At 35.2% G+C, this 25,117-nt stretch overlaps 1 protein-coding gene across 21 annotated transcripts in view; it reads right to left on the minus strand.

Annotated features, from left to right (window-relative positions):
- nwk (nervous wreck) overlaps positions 1-25,117 on the minus strand; it is a 228,329-nt gene that overhangs the window by 11,032 nt on the left and 192,180 nt on the right. For 8 of the 21 annotated variants that reach the window (XR_011039209.1, XR_011039210.1, XM_068345039.1 and 5 more), the window contains 7 exons: positions 24,871-25,063; positions 24,479-24,636; positions 22,168-22,242; positions 15,180-15,251; positions 14,408-14,479; positions 9,995-10,093; positions 4,478-4,558 (listed from right to left, as the gene is read on the minus strand). Coding sequence is in view for 19 of the 21 variants with exons in the window: in XM_068345039.1 (XP_068201140.1) it covers positions 4,478-4,558; positions 9,995-10,093; positions 14,408-14,479; positions 15,180-15,251; positions 22,168-22,242; positions 24,479-24,636; positions 24,871-25,063 (750 nt within the window). In the remaining 2 variants the exon portion in view is untranslated. The remainder of the gene's footprint in view (positions 1-4,477; positions 4,559-9,994; positions 10,094-14,407; positions 14,480-15,179; positions 15,252-22,167; positions 22,243-24,478; positions 24,637-24,870; positions 25,064-25,117) is intronic. The other 13 variants (XM_068345054.1, XM_068345052.1, XM_068345037.1 and 10 more) reach the window with 12 other exon arrangements.

Genomic DNA, 25,117 nt, shown 5'->3' on the forward strand with positions numbered 1-25,117 from the left:
AGTCACCCAAATTATAGGAGTAAACCGTTGTTGTTAGTCTCTGTGTAAGGAGTCACCCAAATGACAGGAATAAAGAGTTGTTGTTAGTCTCTGTGTAAGGAGTAGCCCAAATGACAGGAATAAAGAGTTGCTGTTAGGCTGTGTGTAAGGAGTCACCCAAATGACAGGAATAAAGAGTTGCTTTAGGCTCTCTGTAAGGAGTAACCCAAATGACTGGAATAAAGAGTTCCTGTTAGTCTCTGTGTAAGGAGTCACCCAAATGATAGGAATAAAGAGTTGCTTTAGGCTCTGTGTAAGGAGTCACCTAAATGACAGGAATAAAGAGTTGCTGTTAGTCTCTGTGTAAGGAATAACCCAAATGACTGGAAAATTGAGTTGCTATTAGTCTGTGTAAGGAGTCACCTAAATGACCGGATAAAGAGTTGTTGTTAGTCTCTGTGTAAGGAGTCTCCAAAAGACAAGAATAAAGAGTTGTTGTTAGTCTCAGTGCAAGGAGTCACCCAAATGATATGAATAAAGAGTTGCTGTTAGTCTGTGTAAGAAGTCACCCAAATGACAGGAATAAAGAATTGTTGTTAGTCTCTGTGTAAGAAGTCTCCGAAATGACAAGAATGAAGAGTTGTTAGTCTCAGTGCAAGGAGTCACCCAAATGACAGTAGTAAACAGTTGTTGTTAGTCTCTGTGTAAGGAGTAGCCCAAATGACTGGAATAAAGAGTTGCTTTAGGCTCTGTGTAAGGAGTCACCCAAATGACAGGAATAAAGAGTTGCTTTAGGCTCTATGTGAGGAGTAACCTAAATGGCAGGAATAAAGAGTTGCTTTAGGCTCTGTGTAAGGAGTCACCCAAATGACAGGAATAAAGAGTTGTTTAGGCTCTGTGTAAGGAGTCACCTAAATGACAGGAATAAAGAGTTGCTTTAGTCTCTATGTGAGGAGTAACCTAAATGACAGGAATAAAGAGTTGCTTTAGGCTCTGTGTAAGGAGTCACCCAAATGAAAGGAATAAAGAGTTGCTTTAGGCTCTGTGTAAGGAGTCACCCAATTGACAGGAATAAAGAGTGGCTTTAGGCTCTCTGTCAGGAGTAACCCAAATGATTCGAATAAAGAGTTGCTGTTAGTCTCTGTGTATGGAGTAACCCAAATGATTGGAATAAAGAGTTGTTGTTAGTTTCTGTGCAAGGAGTCACCCAAATGACAGGAATAAAGAGTTGCTTCAGGCTCAGTATAAGGAGTAACCCAAATGACTGGAATAAAGAGTTGCTGTTAGTATGCATAAGGAGCCACCCAAATGACAGGCGTAAAGAGTTGTTGTTAGTCTCTGTATAAGGAGTCACCCAAATGACAGGGGTAAAGAGTTGTTGTAAGTCTCTGTGTAAGGAGTCACCCAAATTATAGGAGTAAAGAGTTGATGTTAGTCTCTGTGTAAGGAGTCTCCCAAATGACAAAATAAAGAGTTGCTGTTAGTCTGTGTAAGGAGTCACCCAAATAACATGAATAAAGAGTTGCTTTAGGCTTTGTGCAAGGAGTAACCCAAATGATTGGAATAAAAAGTGGCTGTTAGTCTCTGTGTACGGAGTCACCCATGTGAGAGGAATAAAAAGAGTTACTTTAGGCTCTGTGTAAGGAGTCACCCAAATGACAGGAATAAGAAGTTGCAATTAGGCTCTAGGTGAGTCATTGCCAAAAGGAGTGGTCAACAGGTTCTGGATAAGGGGTCATCCAATTTTCTGGGATATTGTGTTGCTATTATGGTTGTGACTAGGAGTTACTATTCATAAGGGATGTCATAAGGGAAGAGAAAACAATTCCAAAAAAGGCAAACGTAAGGATATGGTCTCTGAATATGGAGTTGCATGAGGAGTTACTTGAAAGTCAAGCTTAGTGTATGGCTAAAATGGCAAGTATAGTTTATTGCCATGATAGTCTGAATAAAGAGTTGCCTAGATGGCAAGGGCAGAATTTACCAAAAGGGTAGGAATAAGGAGCTGTTAAAGGACAGGTATAAGGTATTGCTTATGGGTTGAAAGCAAGAAATATGTAGTTAAAAGAGCAGGTATAAAGGATCATTAAATTTCGGGGAAAAGGTGGGCTATCAAAGGGCAGTCATAAGATATTGCCAATGGAGTGGAATCCAATGGCAATGAATGTGTAGTTAGAACAGCAGGTATAAAAGCTCATTAAAATTTCAGGACAAGGAGCTATCAAAGGGTATGGCCTGTGGGGTGAAAGCAAAATGGAATGGAATAAGTAAAATTAGAACAGCAGGTATAAAAGATAATTAAATTTGAGGAATAAAGATCTGTTATAAAGGGCAGGTTTAAGGTATTGCCAATTGGGTGAAATCAAGATGGAAACGAATATGTAAAGTTAGAACAGTAGTTATAAAGGCTAATTAAATTTGTGGAACAAAGAGCTGTCATTGGGCAGGTATAAGGTATTGCCAATGCGGTGAAATCAAGTGGCAAGGAGAAGAGAGTTCGAAAAGGAGATATAAAAGATAATTAAATTTAGGGGATGAGGAGCAGTCAAAAGGCGAGTATGAGATATTGCCAATAGGGTGACATCAAGCTGGCATGAAATATGTAGAGTTGAAAAAGCAAGTGTAAAGGATTATTAAATTTAGTGGATGAGGAGCTGTCAAAAGTCAGGTAGGAGGTATTGTTAATAGGGTGAAATGAAGATGGCAAGGAATATGTAGAGTAGAAAGAGCAGATATAAAATATCATTAAATTTAGGGGATGGGTAGCTGTCAAAAGCAGGTGTGAGGTATTGACAATAGGGTGAAATCAAGATGGTAACGAATATGTAGAGTTGAAAAAGCAGGTGTAAAGGATCATTAAATTTAGGGGATGAGGAGCTGTTAGAAGGCAGGTATAAGGTATTGCTAATGGAGTGAAATCAAGATGGCAAGGAATATGTAGAGTTGAAAGAGCAGGTGTAAAGGATCATTGAATTTAGGAGATGAGGAGCTGTCAAAAGGCAGGTATGAGGTATTGCCAATAGGGTGAAATCAAGATGGCAAGAAATATGTATAGTTGAAAGAGCAGGTGTAAAGGATCATTGAATTTGGGCGATGAGGAGCTGTCAAAAGGCAGGTATAAGGTGTTGTCAATGGGTTGAATTAAAAATCTCAAGAACTAGAAAGGCATAGTAAAAACTGATGTAAAGGATCATCAATTTTTGTGAATAAGGCTTCAGAAATGCAAACAAGGAAAGAGAAAATGAAGGAATCGGAGTGGCAGGTTCGTGGAAGAAACGGCATCAAAATGGTTGAGGTTGGCAACTAAATAGCATACATAAATATTTCGTGCGATAATTCTAGTTAGTAGAGGGAATCCCTTTAACTAATTCAGATAGTCATCAAGTATTTGATTTAAAAGGGAGGGATGAAGTGTGCCCTAAATCTCTGCGATTGATATTCTCCAGTTGTCGATAACAGAAATTTGGCATTTGGGGTCTAATGATATACAGAGGAAAAGATAAACATTGGCATTATTTATTTGAAAGTTAAAACCTGTGGGCATTGCAAGTAATGTTAGAAGGAAATCTTGGCATCCTGTTCTGAAAGAAAAATTCACTTTAGTGTATGATGTTTGTAAGAATCAATTCTGTGCTGAGTTCTACAAAGATAATAATCAATACTTTATTAGTTGTTGGTTTTTGAACTGGGGAAGTTGACTTTATCTTAATAACTTTTGTTAATTTTCGTCTTTCTCATTACTGAAAATAGTTGTGATAGAAATGCATTTTGATTTTATATTATCCTCTCATTTTTGTCTTGCAACATGTTTTCTTGTTATCTCTTGGAACTTGAACATTTGCGGGGACTTCTATTTATATTAATCTCATCACCTTATTTATCAGTCAGTAGCTGCTGAATATCTTGATAACATTGGTGGGGAGTTGTTGTTTGTTATAAGATGTATTCTAAGTAAGCCGAAATACAGTATTTCACAGAAGCAGATGAAATGGTATATATCGGGACGTTTTGTAACTGAGCTTTCATTTTAGTTAAAACCGTGTTCTTTCTGCGTGAACTTAATCTTGTTATTTACGATGCTCGAGTAAACAGGGGAATACTATTAATAATAACTGCACTAAAGCCATCAATAATTTGTGCTGGGGGTTGAAGGAAAGCACGTAGTGAAGAGGAAAAGACAAGAAGAATTGACAAATAAAAGGGCAAGTAAAGGGACATAGCAAATAAAACACCAGTGATTACTTATCACTGAACAAGGACCTCATTATCTTAGAATGGGTGCAGTGACAACTACTCTACAATTAAAAAAAAAAAAAAAAAAAAAAAAAAAAAAAAAAAAAAAAAACAGCTACACAGCAGCAGCCTAAGATTACAAGGAAAAGCGCTCTCCCTCGATCCAACCACCGCAGTTGGAACGGCTCAAAGTGAGAGAGAGATATATACACAAGAAAAAGAAGCCATTTTCATTTGAAAGACCCAACTGGAAACAGGTCGTCACCTGAGGTGGAGTCTGAGGGGGTGTGAAAGCTGGTGGGGGTTGATCCGCCTCGTCCTCTTGCTGGGGTTCTGTCTCAGCCCCCTTGATCCACCAACACCACCACCAACATCACCGGCAGGAGGAAGAGGTAGGGGGGAGTACAAGATGGAGGAAGGTGGAAGCACAAGTATAGTTCGCAGAGAGAAAAAAAAAGAGAAAAAACGTTTTAGTGGATCAGTGGATAAAAACATTAACAGTGTGATAAAAGAGCAGGTCTTCGAGAGAATAATAAAATTGTCGAAGTTTTTGTGGTCCTTCTCACTTAATTGTAGAGGAATTTTGAAAGATGAAACCTGATTTTGTAGGCTATTCAGTAGATCCACACTATGCGCCACTTACCATTGCTAAGCTGTTCATAGTGTTATTTACATTTAAAACACTTAGGAAAATTCAAATGATAGATTTGAGAAGTGATGCACGTAAGACTAAACAATTCATTTCACACAGATACATACGTTTAACTGGAGTTACGTGATAATGGTAGATGGAGAGTATATTTATAGTTATATAAATAAAGGTTAATAAATAATCTATTTTCAACACAAAAATACATAATTGTGATGCAGTCCAACCGAAAGAGAAGTTATTGTTCCAGAAAGTTGCACTGAATAGTCTATGTTAAGAAAGAGGCTGAAAACAAAAAATTGAAAAACATTAAAAATGACATCAGGGTAAGGGACATCAACAGGCAGGAAGTTTATTTATGAAAAAAGTTGTGTAAGTTAAAGGGAACAAATCAAAACAGACAGTTGTTTCAACACAGGACATTGATGACAGTCTTGTCAGCCAGTTGCATATCGTTAATGGGGTCGTGAGAGTTGACGGCGATATAAATAGTGGAACGAAATTAACGTAAACATTCACATCCTTAGAAAGTCACAAGCTTCAAATCATAAAATTTATTTTTTGGCAAACCTTTTTTTTTTTTTTTTTTTTTTTTTTATTTCACCGATGATTTGGGTTTAGAAAGCATGAGTATTAATGTACTCGCTCAGACACTTAGATATGAATTTTAGGTTTTTGAAAAGATACTGCCACATAAAATATATTATTGGTACGTTTACGAATGTACACCGATACATACAGACATTTATTTTAGCTTCGTACGCACATATAAAGCCTTGATTTTTATTCTAACACCAAGCACAGTTAATTTGACATTTTGACGTTATGCAACAATTACAATTGCTTTCTTTTGCAACACAGTAAAGCTTAGACCCGTGAATTACAGTGGGTCTCCATGTGGTTTCCTTCGGAAGCAACCTGGTATTACCTTTATACCATCTGAGAATACGGTCATTATTATTATCAGGAATCTTTCCTTGGTGATCGAAATATTTATATTTTATGATCCAATTGGCAGGGGTTCCGGAATTGAAGATGATTACCAAGACTAAGTATTGGAACTTTGATATACGAGGGAATCGTGATTTCATTTGCTTGTAAATATAAAATAGATCTCTATAGCTTTGAAAAAGAAGGAACCTGATATTCCCAGCCTTGTTCCAGCATTCGATCATTGTTGGTTCTGGAACAAGGTCAGTGAGGTTATAGATATACAAGGTATTGTACTTAGAAGATCATTAGGGCTGGAAGCGATTGGAAATGTTTATTTTTCTAAACAAGATTTATAACGTCCGAATCTTTAAAATTTTGTATGCCCAGCTCTCGAGTAGCCATTAATAAATAAATATTCTTGTATCGAGCAATCAAAACGTTATTTGAATTTATTCAATGAAAGTCTTGTAATTTTATAGTAGCATATAAGCTAAATATTTTATTTCTAATAATTTCTTGTATATGAAAAATTCACTCGCACGGGTATATGTTTTGAAAACCTGAACATTTCGAACGAGGTGATATTTCACAGCAAGCAGTTTTTTTTTTCCAAATAATGCCATTGGATAGAGCTGTAACGAGTGTCATCTTGCGTTCAGTTCATTATTTTTTTATTACAGCCTTTAGAGTACAGTATCTGATACAAACGAAATGCACGATGAACGTTTTCTACGAAATAACCTTTTGTATTAACATAATTGCCCATATTCGAAGTCTTGCAACGTCTAATTGATTAATTAAAATCTATCTCCAAGAGTCAAATGATCATGTTAGAAGTTTTTTATTCTAATTTTGAAACATTTAAAAACTTTTATTCATATAAAAATTTCATCTGTTGTTGGTAAAAGGAAATTAAAGATTAGAACTATTGAAAATAACTATAGAATTATAAGTCACCAACCTACAAATCTTAATCACAGCTCTAGAATGCCATTCCAGCCTGAATTCTAACGCTCATATTATCTTTTTATTATCATTCTATTCATATCCCGTGACACTACGTTCACTACAAGTGTGCTGTTTACATAATTATGTACATCATACAGCTACAATATAATACGTCTGCTGCATGCTTAGATACCTAATTGATTAATTAAAGCGACTGCTGGTACAGTACCTATAAGGAGGTTTTCCATTATTCCTTTCTACTATTTTTATATCTACGATTATTGTACTCTACTGATTTAGCCCAAATTGACTACAAGTCATTTGATCATATCTAAGACCAGATGTCGAGCCATATCCTATGTGCTACATCAACTAGCTCTCCGTATACTATCGCCGACTATAGTATGATATCATTCTAAGCATTCATTGATTATCAGAAGTGATAAAACTTCATTCTTGTGCTACGTCCTCCAAGAGCTAACTTTGATCTACCACGCTATAGTGGGGTAGTTGTGGAAAAAAAAATGCCTTTTATATGGGTATGTAAATTGAAGCATTATGAAAAAGAACATCTAAGCTACATTTTTAATAGTTATAATTTCTATTTATGAGATGCACATTACAAAAGTCAAAATTGCTGGTTTCTATTTAACTGTACTTTTTCACTTGCTGGGAGTCCTGATTGAAACTCTTAGCTGATACAAGAAGGTGCAAATGAGTGTGTTTGTGTGTTGCGTCGTGATTCGGTGGTTGTTTCCAACGTTATGCCAAACTCTTGTTGTAGCTTAGAGGTTTTTTCTTTAAAGATTCAAATAAACCATTAACGATGGAAATAGAGTGAGGGAGTTAGTAGATTCTCTCTTATTTTTTATTTTTATCAAATTATGATTTAGGTGCTGTGGAAGGGTTTTCATTAAAAGAAAATCTGTATATGTAAATGGCTAAGGTGAGTGAAATGGGTTTATACATGTGATGAAGGAAGATGGGATTTTGCAGATGGTATGAATGTTGAGTGATGGATATGTGGAAGAGTTTGTAGGATTCAATAGTGGATTACAATGTTATTCGAGGAGGTGGAATCTGGAATACAGAGGTCTCTGAATAGATTTATGTATATGGCTATAATAGATCAAGAAACATTTAAATGAGCCTAAAGATGTTAATGCAGATGTGGAGATTCTCTCTCTCTCTCTCTCTCTCTCTCTCTCTCTCTCTCTCTCTCTCTCTCTCTCTCTCTCTCTGTAGTGGTTATGTTGAAGTGATGGGAAGTAGACAGTTTCTGAGATGGGTCTTCGAATGACATGGGATCTTAAATGTACTTGAGGTGATATAGTTGTGTTTGAGGATGGCTGGGCCACCTGAAATAGCTGTTGTGATCTTAAGATGGTATGAGGATGTATAAGAAGACACGACTATTTCATAGGGGATTTGATACCCAGAGGACAACAATAGTGAAAGCAAATGAAAATCAAGTATTAAATAGTTTATGAAGATTGAAGAGACAGGTTTGGAAATTTGGAGGAAAGATGTAAATTTCTTCAAACTTTTTGTAAATTCTTGTGTGTTGAACAGTCTAATATAAGTCTCTCTTCATAGTTTATGGCAGATCCAATTTAACATTGTTACTGAACTCAAAATATTGTGTATATTATTATTAATTACTGCTCATATATGGTCATTTTATTTTCTTATTTCATTCCTTGTTGGAGCCCAAGGGTTGCATCATTCTGATTTTTTTCAACCAGGGTTGTAGCTTACCTACTGAAGTCTTAATAATGATGATAAAAATAGTAACTTAACATTTTAATTTGAATACAGTTTTTCTTGTGGACTTCGAAGGGTCAGCATTTTATGATAGGCTAAGTTACAGGTTTTAGTCATGGGATATGATGAGAGATGTTGATAAGTCAATATATAGAACACAAAATTATTCGAGTAAGGTACAAGGTACTGTATATGGTATAGACAATATTAAAGGAAGGATCTCCAGTGTCTTGCTTGGAGAAAAAGTAGAAACTGAAAAGGAAGACTGTAGAAGGGCTTAAGTGAACCAAGTATATTTTGGGGAATGCAAAGGAGAAAAACATGATTGTTTCTAGTTGAATGGTAGGTAGATGTTGATTATGTATAGAGAGATGAAATAGAATGTTGATGATGTATAAAGGATAATGTTTGTCGTTATATATAAAAATGTGGTGTTCTAAGAATGATAAGTATGGCGGATATATATATATATATATTTATGCTCTAAGATATAAAAGGATAGAGATGATCGGTGTTGACTGGCAGTGGTTCATATGTAAGTGTGTTATGTAAACGAGTGTATGTAGGTAAGTAGATCATGGTATGAAAAAGATGATTGTAATGTTTAATGTGGGTAAAAAGGAAAAAGATCAGGATATGTGAGAAGAGGTCAGTTATTTTTAGGGGGATGAGAATGTGTTATGCAGTTGATTATATTGACTAAAAATTGATCTTAATTGTAGAATAATAATATATGATGAGTGTGTATGCTAAGAGAGGTGGGTGGGGGTTACGTAGACTTGTTTGATTGTAATTAAAAAAAAAAATTCAAGAGATGGCTCTGACTTGCGAAGCTTAAATAGTCATTTTATCACAAGGGATGTTTAGAATATCAGGATGGGTGATGTAGAGTGCGAGGAACATTTGAACAATGACATTAACATAACTTTTAAGGACAAGTGGTTTAAAGTAATCATTTAGTTAGCAATCTATGCTTTGTGTAGGTCTTATTGGTATTGTTGTTGTGTTTGTTGTTGTTGATGATGCAGAGCTTCACCTAAGAGAGACCCTCGGTAGAACTCCCAAGCACATGTACCACGGAAGCTGCTAAAGCGAGTACGGAAAAGTAGCAACCGCCAAAAGTAGAGGCAACAAACGAAACACATTCCTTCAGTCTTTTTTTTTTTTCGGGCAGGGGTGGGGTGTTGGTTGAAGGGGATGGGAGCGGGCTGAAGGGATTTGTAAAAAAAGGGTTTATTCTTAATTATGACGGGGGAAGAGGGCTAGAGGGATCATATGTATATATAAGTAATATATATATATATATATATATATATATATATATATATATATATATATATATATATATATATATATATATATATATATATATATATATATATATATATATATATATTTTGCCGTTTCCCATTCCGAGGAGTATTACGAATATACTCTGATAGCAGAGTGTATTGTTGTTGTTGTTGTAGATGTTGTTGTTTCCTTCACCTGCCGGAGAGGAGGAGGAAGAGGAGGAAGACTCTCTGGAGGTGAGGGAGAGTCTGAAGGGACGCACACCTCAATAACGCGAGCCTCAAATTCGCAGCCCTGAGCAGTGAAGAAGAAAATGGGTCAAGTCCCACTTGAGGCTAATGCCATATGTGAAGAAAAAGACGATGATGCAGTTTTCTGATTTTTTTTTTATAAGAAAAATTTATAGGTTCATGTTCATAATTTGAAATCAATATTCTATTCTTACAGTAGATTTGGAAAGAAAAGGTTTAATGGTAAATAAATTTTTTAAATCATGTTTCAAATATACAATAAACTTGAGAACTACTTCGTTCCAAGTGAAGATGGAGTCTAACTGTTTTGTATGCTTTATTGGCTGAGTTCACATAAATATACGAAATGGCATGAGATGGTGAAGATGGGAATTACCAAAATAGTATATCTTGTTGAGATGCTTAATGATTATTTATAATTGCTGTGAATACTTTGTCAAAAGATTATTAAAGTATTTTTGTAACCCATTGTTATGAACGTTATGTAAACAAATGTCTTTTTATTAGTCAACCTTTATTTAATTTGCTTACCCAAATGTTATGAATGTTATATAAGTTAATAATATTTTCATCTAATAGTTGCAAGGGTTTGGTTGTTAGATACATAAAAAATTTTGAGCTTAGTTTTGGGAGGGTACAATAATTTTTTTAAGTCTTAAATTAGCACGAAGGAAGATGATTAAATTAAGATTATCGTTGGTACTTAAAATAGATATTAATTCTAGTTATCCATGATATTTTCCCGTCAAACACTAGGTTTTCATAAGGATTAGAAAGATAGAAAGACTCGACTTAGAGGAAACAAAGCAGTGATAGTAGATTCTATATATTGATCGCTGTAAGAAAAATTGCGAGAATTTAACTCCCCTAAAACTAGAAGCTTCGCTCGTAACGGTGAAATTAACCACTTGCTTAATTTTTTCCACATATCTTATACTTTATCAGTATCATCAAAGCAATTCAGACACTTGCACTAATTAGAGATGAATGATTTACCTTGAAAATTACTCACTCGGCATGTAAGTTTTAATAATATATATCTGGATTGATGTTACTTTAATTGATGATGATGATGTCGTATTTGGTTCTCGGATCTCAAAAATTGATTATGTGCTGGTTGTGATGCAGTGACGTACATTTCGTGAATTGCAGGGAAAATATTTTTGATTGTTTCGAAGTAATGTAATTTTTTTGAATTACGTGCAAAAAATACACCACTAAATTATCCTTGACCAAGTCATAGTAGCATGATAAAAAAAGAATTATCACGGGTATCTAAATTCCTTGTCTCAATTTTTTTCTTTCTTTTATTAGATGTTGTCTTTCTTTCTTTTGTGAATTTAGGCTCTCAGATGCAACTATTTATTTTGGATGTGAACAGATAATAATTAAAAAATAGATTGAAAAATCTAATATAATAAACTAAAAGATACATAAAATTTTCCACCGTCAAAGTTTTTCTATCATGGTGATGATTTCTCTCAGTGAATAAGATGCTGATCTTATTCACTATTCATCTTGAAAATATTGGATCTTAAACCTGGTGAATTTGTACCTCTTTCTCACTTACACATACATTCGCCTACACTTACAAGTATCACATAAAAACATTACATAATTTTTTTTTTATCCTGAAATAAAAAAAGACATTACATATACATTAGATCCTTCCAACATGTATAGCAAGGACTGTAGTCTTACTAATTCAATTCTCTTTCATAAAGTAGCAATGATATATAATTTATCAACTAGATGCTGTCTTTCAATTACTAAACCGTATTTATTAAATAGTTTGATGCTTTTTTTTCAATTACTGAACCGTATATACTAATTAGTTTTGATGTTTTTTCAATTACTAAACCGTATATATGAATTAGTTTTGATGCTTTCTTTCAAATACTAAACTGTATGTGCTAATTAGTTTTGATGCTTTTAATTTCTAAACAATATCTATTTATCCGTTTTTATGCTTTCTTTCAATCACTAAACCGTATGTTGTATTCCTGTTGATACTTCCTTTCAAACAATAAACCGTATGTTCTAATTAGTTTTGAACTCTTGTTTCAATTACTAAACCGTATGTTGTAATTAGTGTTGATACTTACATTCAGTTACTAAATCGTTTATACAAACTAGTTTTATCTGTCAATACTTCTGGTATGTAGCCCATCCTTTTCCTAAGGACGTTAGTATGCAATTGTTATGATGTATCAACTAATTCTGCTCAACCTATGTCGATCGAATCACTAAAAGCAAAGTAAAGGGATTTAATTTAGAAAGTGTTGTAACTGATGATCTTCTCGTCCATATACAATTGAGAGATTGGGAACTTAAGTTTTCAACAGATGAATAAACTACCCTTCAATTAAGGTCAGGAAAAGAACGGTCTATAATACGGGTGATGGATGTTCATAATGAGGTCAATAATTAACGGGAAGATCATTGAACTAATTGATACCATGTGGGAATTATACATTTACTATAGTCAATTTTTTTTAGTGAGGCAGATTTGCACCGACTCGCAGCGGTGGCCTTTTAGCTCGGAAATGTTTCATGATCGCTGATTGGTTGGACAAGATAATTCTAACCAATCAGCGATCAGGAAACCTTTCCAAGCTAACAGGGCACCGCTGTCAGTCGGTGCAAATGCACCTCATTAAAAGAAATTGACTATAGTATGGGGTTCTATAGCCTGTTACACATTCTAATGCATACGGTCTCTATTCCATAGTTTCTTTTTCTTAATACAAGCAAACATCGCTCAAGAAGAAGAAAAAAAAAAAAAAAAAAAAAAAAAACACGTTACAAGTTCGAGTTTTTAAGAAAACAGGTTATGTGGTAGAACTTGCTATTATTGAGAAATGATGAGAATCATGTGAATAGAAGCATCATTACGTGAACACCCATCGCTTCTAACCTGTTTTAAAGAAACCAGATTTACTAGCTCCTTAGGTACTATATATATATATATATATATATATATATATATATATATATATATATATATATATATATATATATATATATATATACTGCACATATACATATATGCATATAATTTATATGTATATAAATACATACTGTTTATATATACATGTATGTATATGATTTATATGTATATAAATACGTACTGTTTATATATATATATATATATATATATATATATATATATATATATATATATATATATATATATATGTATATATATATATATATATATATATATATATATATATATATATATATATATCTATATCTATCTATCTATATATATATATATATATATATATATATATATATATATATATATATATATATGTATATATATATATATATATATATATATATATATATATATATATATATATATATGTATATATATATATATATATATATATATATATATATATATATATATATATATATATATATATATATATATATATATATATATATATATATATATATATAATTCCTAATTACACGAATGCGGTCTAATATATTGGATATGCAAAAAACTGACAACATTCAAGATTTTAGTCAGGCGTCAGAATGTTAATTTGTAAACAAATAAGAGGAAAATAGAAGTGTTATTAAATATATATATTTTCTTTTTTTCTATTTGTCAGTGCGGAAAATAATTCCATTGAAAAGTTAAGGCTGAGAGGTATGAACGATTTGTTATTGTAAAGAAAATAATTCATCTGAAGTTTTTCTATAAATAGCTAACAAGTAGATAACAGATGACATCTTTTATTGAAGTTCTGAGTTATGTAATTCAAAGTATTTTAATAATATCTAAGCATGTAACGTACACATTTAACACTGTGGTGCACGAAAAATCAAGTGTGATTTTTTTATTTACATATTTTTGTAGATAATTAGGTATGCTTATTTGCTTGTATTTTTCTAACATACTTTATAGTTCCTTAGATAGTATCCAAGAGGGAACGTAATGTATTGTTGGATATAATTTTCATTGGGATGTTTGTATTTACTGTAACTTGAAATGAACTTTCTTGCATGTCATCCGGTATCTACTGTTACAGAGGGTTAGAAAAACAAAGCCTCACATAGATGTTAAATTGATCAGCTGCTGTGTGGACGAAAACTCCATAATGAATATCAAGAATCTAATAATTATTCTATCTAAATCTAGTAAGCGCCACCCGGCAAGACTAGCCATGCTCTAAACTTCTAAAAAATATATAATTGTTTGTTGGTTGAAGGGGCGAGAGGAGTCTGGAAAATTGATAAGTGGTTCGGGGGTCAACTGGGGAAGACAAAATAGCGAGGTTTGAATAGATATGTATATATATATGTATTTATGCTTTTATCTGTCGAATAACTATTTCACCTCATCAAGTACATCGGGAGTGGGCGTTGCTGCCGGATCCACATCGTCTAGCCATGGTTCGAGGTCAACCCCCTATAGATAATCCATAAGAAAAAATGCAGTTAAGAGATAAGCTACACGAAGGGATTAGGGAATTGCATATTTTGACAATCTACTCTGGATGGACACCCTTATATTGACTTGATTAGCTCAGCTGTAGATCAGCAAACCAATGTTGACAATAAGTGATGAAGTGGTTCAGTTTAATAAAGGATTACACTCGCGGCGAAATTAATTACCTGTTTAAAATTCATAGATTTACCTTAAGGGGAAGAATATGTTCTGGCAGTTATTATTAATTATTTCATTTTGATTTTTATATTATTTACAAGTCAGTCAACCATGAGAGGCCACGACATGCAAAAAAGAGAAAATAAACTTTTTAAGAATATGGGAATTCCATTTGAATGATTTTTTTTTTTATATCCATTGCCTACCACATTTTAGCACTAACTAATTAGTATGTTTCTCTATTTGCTTGAAATCGTGCAAGTTTAACTAGCAGTCACTAGCAAGCGGACACTTGAGTGATCTTTATCTTATACTGGAACACGCCACACCCAATAGACATGGCAAAGTTGCTAAATATTTCACCTCGTATTTCCTCAATTTTCTTGTCGTGAGTTGTTTTGCCTCTAGACATTAAGCAGCTCTGTCAATCATGGGGCGTAGCATATGTCATTGCTAAGATAAAGAACACTGTATTGATACTCAAGATACAAGGGAAATTCACCTCTCTTTTCTCTGTGGGTGTGGTCGTGGCTGATGGCTCTCGTAAGTCTGATGAATCAAAGTCATCAATCTCCTTTTGCCACCGTTCAGGACGTAAGAATACAAGATAAATAAAAGAAAAGACAATATAGCAAATAAAAAAAATGGTAAAAGTAAAATAAAATTGTAATCATTATTGTTCTCTTTTTTGGTGTACATTTTGATAAAGACAAATTAAAATCAAACAAAATAGGGATAGGTTATGAAATAAAACAGTAAAGAATAGGATGAGTTTCAGCATAATGTAAAATAGCAGTAACCTCCATGTTATCAGACATTTCCATTTCTTACATGTGATTACATAATTCTTCCTCTAATTTCTTGCAGTGAAATAAGACTAATGAAGTTAGAGGCTTCGCCAAGAGATTGCTTCTCCAAGCTTATCTAAAAAACAAACCCTTAAGGATTAGAGGACCACCCTGTTCTCGGAGCAAGGACTAATTACAGCATATCATTAATGTTGATTTCTAATAACTGGATAGTGGAAATGGATATTCACAAATTATATGGTTGATTGCTATTTTTGGGGATGTGCAAGTATCTATAAATAATTGGTTCCATGCGCAAGATTATAGTTATGCTATTTTATTACAATAGGAAATAAATAAAGGCTGCCTACAGTTTCTAATTATGCTGCTCTAAAAATGTTCTATGTTCTACATTGAATTAAATTTATCCATATCTCATTAATTCAACCCGAGGTATGATCAATGAATAATTCAAGTAATAGAAAGATGTTTTGTTTTTTATTTTGGTTTTAGTGGCCACCATTGGAATTGGTTGAATTCTGAGAGCAAGTAGGGCAATGAGAAATTCACTGTGGGCTATCCCTATTTTCCTAAAGCTAAACAGACTATTTTGACTTTTTGATGCCACAAATTTAAGAATCCTATATTTGATATTGATGCTTATGGAGGTGCAGATACAAAGGGTATGTATCCTTGGCTGTTGTCGATTTAATTTCATAGATATCAAGTTGTCTGCTATATTTTGCGAGCTGGCTTGGAAAGATTCTGTTTGTACTTGTTAAAAATTGGTAACATTAATTTATTAGGTAATAATGCTGTATTAGCTCTAGCCCAACCAATTCAGCTCTCATGATATCTAATGTTGTTGAACTTATGTTGGCAAAATGTCCGAATTGATATGATGAAAGTAATCTTCTGTTCCCCAATTTAAAATTTTACTTAGCTAGGGTCTTGATACTACATACAATTTATACAATTTTCAGTGTTGTACATACATCCTTTGATTTGGGTCAAGAGCCTCGTATGAGTGGTCTTTAATTTAGTGCTACTTTTGGCTGTTAATCACGAAGCCTTTATTTTAAAATTTAAACAGATAAACATTGGACAATTTCTGATTGAATTTGCAACCACTAGGCTGCAGAGGCTTCTGTTAATGAGCATCGTAAGGATACCAGGAATGTGATTCTGTTTTTTCTTTAAGGCGTGCTCAGGGCCCTTAATTTTTTGCTTATCATACACATATCTGCTATGACCTTGAAAATCAGCTAGTTGCTAATGCAGACTATGCTTCTCTCTCTACATTGATCTCATCTCCTGAGTGTATACCTGGCATCATATATACATGATATGTGGTCTGACCTTGAAAATTATCTTGTTGCTCATGCAGATGATGCTACTCTCTCTACTTTGATCTTATCTCTTGATTGTATATATGTGGCTGCTGAATCTTTCAACAGAGACCTAGGCTTCTCATTTATTTAGGATTCTATGTTTAATTCTTGATTTTTAATTAACTTTTGAGAAACATATTTAGTCTCTGATTACATTGCAAAAAGTGTACAATGAGGAAGTCCTTAAATTTTCACTCGCTTATCCTTCCATAATTTGAATATTGATCTTCAGCAACCTACTCTCCTCGTGAATGGTTGGGATAAAACTTGAGGTCTCTTAAATTCTTTATCCATTATCTGGATATTAATCTCGTACACTGTCATTCAGCCATGTCATTGTACATGCTCTTTAAGATTTTAAGATAATCATGCTCATCTTTTGCATTAATATCTTCGCAGACTATACCATCCCCCATGGAATAATAAATATGCTGTTAAATCTATCGATTTTCATTTCCTTCGTATAACTCAACGCACTAAAGTAATCTAGAATTATGGAGTGATCTTCCGGATGAAACAGTTGAATTGGTGGAACTTCAGAAGTTTAAAATAGGTAGACTACACTGGCTCCTTTTAGGTGGTCCCTTGCTATTGGGGATACGTTACGCTTCATTAAAAGGTTCCTAGTCCTTTTATTCGGGTAATATATGGCGAGGTTCAATCATGCAATCCCAATCGGTGGTGGAGAAACTATAGGTGACGATGTTCCTTAGGGCCCGTTTGTAATAATAGTAATGATAATAAAAATTAGTATATTTCATGAATTCTTTTGATTTGAATAAGATAGAGAGGATTCTTTGGTAAGTTAGTGTTGCGAACTTTTTTACATTTTTTTAGCATCTTGTAAAAGCTTTGTTCATTTTATTTTGGTAAAACTGCATAGATTTTTGTTTTGCCTTGAAACATGTCTAATAACCCATCTTTAGAGGAATTGATGAAGACTTTGTTTATGTGTATAGAGCCTGCATCCGGCAACCATCCTTAAAGGAATTGAGGAAAGCCTCTGTATACGTGTATGGAGTCTGCATCCGGCAACCATCCATAAGGGAATTGATGGAGGCCTTTGTTTATGTGTATGGAGCCTGCGTCCGACAACTATCCTTAAGGGAATTGATGGAGGCCTTTGTTTATGTGTAATGAGCCTGCGTCCGACAACTATCCTTAAGGGAATTGATGGAGGCCTTTGTTTATGTGTATGGAGCCTGCGTCCGACAACCATCCTAAAGGGAATTGATGGAGGCCTTGGTTTATGGGTATGGAGCCTGCATCCCACAACCATTCTTAAGGGAATTGATGGAGGCCTTGGTTTATGGGTATGGAGCCTGCATCCGGCAACCATCCTTAAGGGAATTGATGGAGGCCTTGGTTTATGGGTATGGAGCCTGCATCCGGCAACCATCCTTAAGGGAATTGATGAAGGCCTTTGTTTATGGGTATGGAGCCTGCATCCGGCAACCATCCTTAAGGGAATTGATGAAGGCCTTTGTTTATGGGTATGGAGCCTGCATCCGACAACCATCCTTAAGGGAATTGATGAAGGCCTTTGTTTATGGGTATGGAGCCTGCATCCCACAACCATCCTAAAGGGAATTGATGAAGGCCTTTGTTTATGTGTATAGAGCCTACATCCGACAGCCATCCTTAAGGGAACTGATGGAGGCCTTGGTTTATGGGTATGGAGCCTGCGTCCGGCTACCATCCTTAAGGGAACTGATGGAGGCCTTGGTTTATGGGTATGGAGCCTGCGTCCGGCTACCATCCTTAAGGGAACTGATGGAGGCCTTGGTTTATGGGTATGGAGCCTGCATCCGGCTACCATCCTTAAGGGAACTGATGGAGGCCTTGGTTTATGGGTATGGAGCCTGCGTCCGGCTACTATCCTTAAGGGAACTGATGGAGGCCTTGGTTTATGGGTATGGAGCCTGCGCCCGGCAACCATCCATAAGGGAACTGATGGAGGCCTTGGTTTATGGGTATGGAGCCTGCGTCCGGCTACCATCCTTAAGGGAACTGATGGAGGCCTTGGTTTATGGGTATGGAGCCTGCGTCCGGCAAACCATCCTTAAGGGAACTGATGGAGGCCTTGGATTATGTGTATGGAGCCTGCGTCCGGCAACCATCCTTAAGGGAGTTGATGGAAGCCTTTGTTTATGTGTATGGAGCCTGTGTTCGACAACCATCCTTAAGGGAGTTGATGGAGGCCTTGGTTTATGTGTATGGAGCCTGTGTCCGACAACCATCCTTAAGGGAATTGATAGAGGCCTTGGTTTATGTGTATGGAGCCTGCATCCCGCAACCATCCTAAAGGGAATTGATGGAGGCCTTGGTTTATGTGTATGGAGCCTGCATCCGGCAAACATTCCTTAAGGGAATTGATGGAGGCCTTGGATTATGGGTATGGAGCCTGCATCCCGCAACCATCCTTAAGGGAATTGATGGAGGCCTTGGTTTATGGGTATGGAGCCTGCATCCGGCAACCATCCTTAAGGGAACTGATGGAGGCCTTGGTTTATGGGTATGGAGCCTGCATCCGGCAACCATCCTTAAGGGAACTGATGGAGGCCTTGGATTATGGGTATGGAGCCTGCATCCGGCAACCATCCTTAAGGGAACTGATGGAGGCCTTGGTTTATGGGTATGGAGCCTGCATCCGGCAACCATCCTTAAGGGAACTGATGTAGGCCTTGGTTTATGGGTATGGAGCCTGCATCCGGCAACCATCCATAAGGGAACTGATGGAGGCCTTGGTTTATGGGTATGGAGCCTGCATCCGGCAACCATCCATAAGGGAACTGATGGAGGCCTTGGTTTATGGGTATGGAGCCTGCATCCGGCAACCATCCTTAAGGGAACTGATGGAGGCCTTGGTTTATGGGTATGGAGCCTGCATCCGGCAAACCATCCTTAAGGGAACTGATGGAGGCCTTGGATTATGGGTATGGAGCCTGCATCCCACAACCATCCTAAAGGGAATTGATGGAGGTCTTGGATTATGGGTATGGAGCCTGCATCCGACAACCATCCTTAAGGGAATTGATGGGGGCCTTGGTTTATGGGTATGGAGCCTGTATCCGGCAACCACCCTTAAGGGAATTGATGGAGGCCTTGGTTTATGGGTATGGAGCCTGCATCCGGCAAACCATCCTTAAGGGAACTGATGGAGGCCTTGGTTTATGGGTATGGAGCCTGCATCCGGCAACCATCCTTAAGGGAACTGATGGAGGCCTTGGTTTATGGGTATGGAGCCTGCATCCGGCAACCATCCTTAAGGGAACTGACGGAGGCCTTGGTTTATGGGTATGGAGCCTGCATCCGACAACCATCCTTAAGGGAACTGATGGAGGCCTTGGTTTATGGGTATGGAGCCTGCATCCGGCAACCATCCTTAAGGGAACTGATGGAGGCCTTGGTTTATGTGCATGGAACCTGCATCCCACAACCTTCGTAAAGGGAATTGATGGAGGCCTTGGTTTATGGGCATGGAGCCTGCATCCCACAACCTTCGTAAATGGAATTGATGAAGGCCTTGGTTTATGGGTATGGAGCCTGCATCCCACAACCATTCTTAAGGGAATTGATGGAGGCCTTGGTTTATGGGTATGGAGCCTGCATCCCACAACCATTCTTAAGGGAATTGATGGAGGCCTTGGTTTATGGGTATGGAGCCGGCACCCGGCAACCATCCTTAAGGGAACTGATGGAGGCCTTGGTTTATGGGTATGGAGCCGGCATCCGGCAACCATCCTTAAGGGAATTGATGAAGGCCTTTGTTTATGGGTATGGAGCCTGCATCCGGCAACTATCCTTAAGGGAATTGATGAAGGCCTTTGTTTATGGGTATGGAGCCTGCATCCGGCAACCATCCTTAAGGGAATTGATGAAGGCCTTTGTTTATGGGTATGGAGCCTGCATCCGACAACCATCCTTAAGGGAATTGATGAAGGCCTTTGTTTATGGGTATGGAGCCTGCATCCCACAACCATCCTAAAGGGAATTGATGAAGGCCTTTGTTTATGTGTATAGAGCCTACATCCGACAACCATCCTTAAGGGAATTGATGAAGGCCTTTGTTTATGTGTATAGAGCCTGCATCCGACAACCATTCTTAAGGGAATTGATGAAGGCCTTTGTTTATGTGTATAGAGCCTGCATCCGACAACCTTCGAGACACTACCTATTATGATGGCTGGAAAACGACGATGGCCGAGCTAGTTTACCTTCCTAAACTGGGCCAATTAACCTTTGACAAGTGTTCAAACAATTGTCTGTAGAATGTAGCTGTGTTGTAGTACTTTCCCTTTCTAAATATGCTTTAAAATCTCTAGATATTTTGGTGATTCTCCTGCTACAGCTGAGTTCATCATAATGTTATTTCGTCTTATTTACAGCCATAATAGCTTGTAATGGTTCGGTGTAGGGTCTCAACAGGAATTTGTTGCACGAAAAATTATTGTTAAGGATGAGGCACTATACTTGTTATTATTGATAGTGAAATTCGTTGAAGTGGTTTCTTCTGGGTTCCAATATAATGGAATCACGTTTTATGGACTGATTCTTAAGATATTGAATAAGTGTGTAGCGAAGATGTCATCTACATAACTATTGTGCTGTATGGCGTATATACGCTATATTTACATATTGCCTTTAACTATTTACATCAGGTGCAATATTTTTTGTATAAAATTCATACCTTTCCCTTTTCGTTTCGTTTCATTTAGAATGAATGTAGAAAGGTTTATTAAAAATTACTTTCAAAATGAACACTTTTTGCAAAGGAAGATATTTTTTTACATCATTTGAAAGACTTGCATCGTTGGTAACGGTAAATGTAATTTTCCCATGAAATTCTGATCACTATATTGATTTTTGGTGCCAGTTTCTTGTCATCGTAACTGTATCTAAATTAATATATGTTTTATATAACCCTATTCATAATAATTTCCTATTGAATATATTTTGACTACGATTCTTGTATTCAAAACTAACCTGATGCACTCTAATTTAACTAAGATATTTTCAATAATGTCGGATGTTTTATTACATTTACATGTTCCTACGAGCAGATTATTAAAATTTCTATCTGTGATTATCACACATGCACGGCTATCTCAGTATTTTTTATCACAAATGTTGATATCTCCCAAGTCAATATCAATCAAGAATATTCCATAATTTGAAATACTTCATTGTGTACCTGTAAAACATTACGCATATTTTAACCCGGGGAGGGCTACGTAGGCCATGCTCTATAAAATACAGTGGTTAAAAATGTGATCTAAGCCTTCTAATCTAATCTACTAAGCGATTTCACCTGTTCTACGACGCCAGGTGTAGTGGTTGCCGAAGGTTCAACTACCTCCTCCTTCCGGGTGGGGGCTTCGCTTCCCTAGACAACGCAAGAGGAAGCGAAAAGAGAGAGAAAGGAAGTAAATACAAATAAAACAGAGGGAGATAAGATAGTCAAGACAAGTAGAGACGTAGTTTTTATCATGATACTCTACTTTTAAAGTGAAAAAAGGGCCATAGAACATGGGGGAGTCCCTTAGATAATCGCGCTTCATGCATAATTCCATGTTCCATTTTAATGGTAAAAAACAGAGCACACGATCTCATGCCTTTTATGAGAGGAAGTGTTTCAGGTAAAGTTTGTGTGTGTGTACTGTGTAAGTATTCATTTAAAGATCTAGTATAAATGTTGCGTATGCTTGGGCTTTCTTTATCTGTACGGTCTGTTTTCTTATGTGTGCGTGTTTGTGCATGTATGTATGTATACACACACACGCGCACACACACACACACACACACACACACACATATATATATATATATATATATATATATATATATATATATATATATATATATATATATATGTGTGTGTGTATATATATATATATATATATATATATATATATATATATATATATATATATATATATATATATATATATTGTATATTTGTGTATATGTATTAATTACGTATACTGTATAAATAATACATATGTATATATATCCAAATAAGCCACAAATACCTATCATTATAGGCGAATGGTAAATGCAACCCTCTACCTTCATTTATACTCTTCTTTAAGGTTCGAATCCTTGCCCGAATATAGAAGTACCTATCAAGAAAAGAATATCCTCTATGATCTTATGATCTTTAAGAGAATATCTTTGAATGTAAAAAGGTGCTTGTGGCTCATATGAATAAATGAAAATAACGAGTTTTAACCATACAATCTTCACATAAGTAAATATATATATACATATATATATATATATATATATATATATATATATATATATATATATATATATATATATATATACATATATATATATATATATATATATATATATATATATATATATATATATATGTATAAGTATAAATATATATCTATATATATATATTAAGCATAATTATATATATATATATATATATATATATATATATATATATATATATATATATATATATATATCTAAGTATAAATATATATATACATATATATATATAGGCCTATATATATATATATATATATATATATATATATATATATATATATATATATATATATATATATATATATACATATATATATAATATAAATATATATATATAATATACATATATATATATATATATATATATATATATATATATATATATATATATATATATATATATATATATATATATATATATATATATATTGTGTGTGTCTATTCAGAATACCTTTTAATATTGAATCCTTTCTACATCGGGATGAAAAATCCAAGAGAAAATTCAGAGCTTGTGATCAGCTAAGGATTCGAACCCTGACCAAATCAAAATTGAGGTGACAGTCAACCCTTTTACCGCCATGTGGCCTGAAGGTAAAGAGATCGACTGTTACCTCAGTTTCGACTTGGTCAGGGTTCGAATTCTTGGCTGACCTAAAGCTTTTAAGATCAAAAAAGGAATTTCCTGTTAGGTCTTTCATCCTGATGCAGAGAGAATTCGATATTAAGATGTATTCACGGCTTGTTTGAATAAATGAAAATCGCAAGTGTTGGTGATAAATTATAGTGTGTGTATATATAATGTATATATGTATTATTTCAGGTGTTTAGATTATGTATATACATTCAGTATTACCGTATATGTCCGGTGTCTTTGTTGAGTATGTATGCGTATTAAATGTAAGAGCATTCCATCAAATTTACTTTTAATTGAAGAAGACAGAAGCAAGAAATACAAAAATCCTAAGGTCCAAAATATACAATATACTAGGAGTAATTTACTTCAAAAATAGTTCTTTGGTTTCCTCTGTATGAAAAGCAGTACTGAGGTGGTAGAAAAACCAGTGCTTTGCAAATTTCAAAAGTTTTGCTCAAGATATTTTCCTAAGATACAAATATTGAAAGATATAGAAGAGCGTTTAAATATTCCTAATTGATTACTGGCCAAGGAAAAATACCATGCATAGAGAGAAAATTATTAGATAATTATACTAGTTAATTAGATTTTTCAAAGATTTAGTTTGTTATCAGGGAAGAAAAATAGGAATTTAGAAATGGCATTACATCATAGAAATCAGGTTATAGGTAAAAGTTATAAATAATTTCTGGAACCTTACATCTTGGTTTGACACATCTGGACTGGAAACAAGTTCAGCGTACTGTTGGTCCTTTTCGGTAGTTTCACTTTCAGGCGATGAACTAAACTGCCTCGTGTAAAGTTCCTGTTGGGTGCCGCTTAGTTCCAGTTCAAAGTTGGGTGGGTCATAGCTGTAGGCTGTCAAGTTCAAAGAAATCTTAATTTTGTTATGGTTGTTCACTTATATGAAACACATTACAAAGTTTTTCACTTGCCTTGTACAAGGGTCTACTAATATGACATAAAAATTAAATACAATATTGCAATAAGAGCGGAATACTTCATGAAACCAAAAGATAATCTCTGGGGTGTTAAAAACTGATGTGTACCAACTGAGATTCTGATAAATATACGATGTATGATGTCTCTCACCATTGCCATTGACTTGTTGCTCCTGCTGCTCTGGGGGAGGCTGCGATGCTTCTTCTACGGTCTCAACGTCTGGTGTAGGTTGTGTGATTATGACTCTCTCTGGTGGCAGGAGGAAACCAGGGACTTCAGGAGGAGTGTGTGGAGGAGGCGTGGTACACGGAGACGCTCCCGATATGGCCTGGAACGTGAATACCTGAAGAGTGCACGGGAGGAGGCGGCAGTGATCAAGGGTTCCCCCTACTCATAG

Source organism: Palaemon carinicauda, chromosome 21 (genome assembly GCF_036898095.1).
Source record: "Palaemon carinicauda isolate YSFRI2023 chromosome 21, ASM3689809v2, whole genome shotgun sequence".
Classification (NCBI taxonomy): domain Eukaryota; kingdom Metazoa; phylum Arthropoda; class Malacostraca; order Decapoda; family Palaemonidae; genus Palaemon; species Palaemon carinicauda.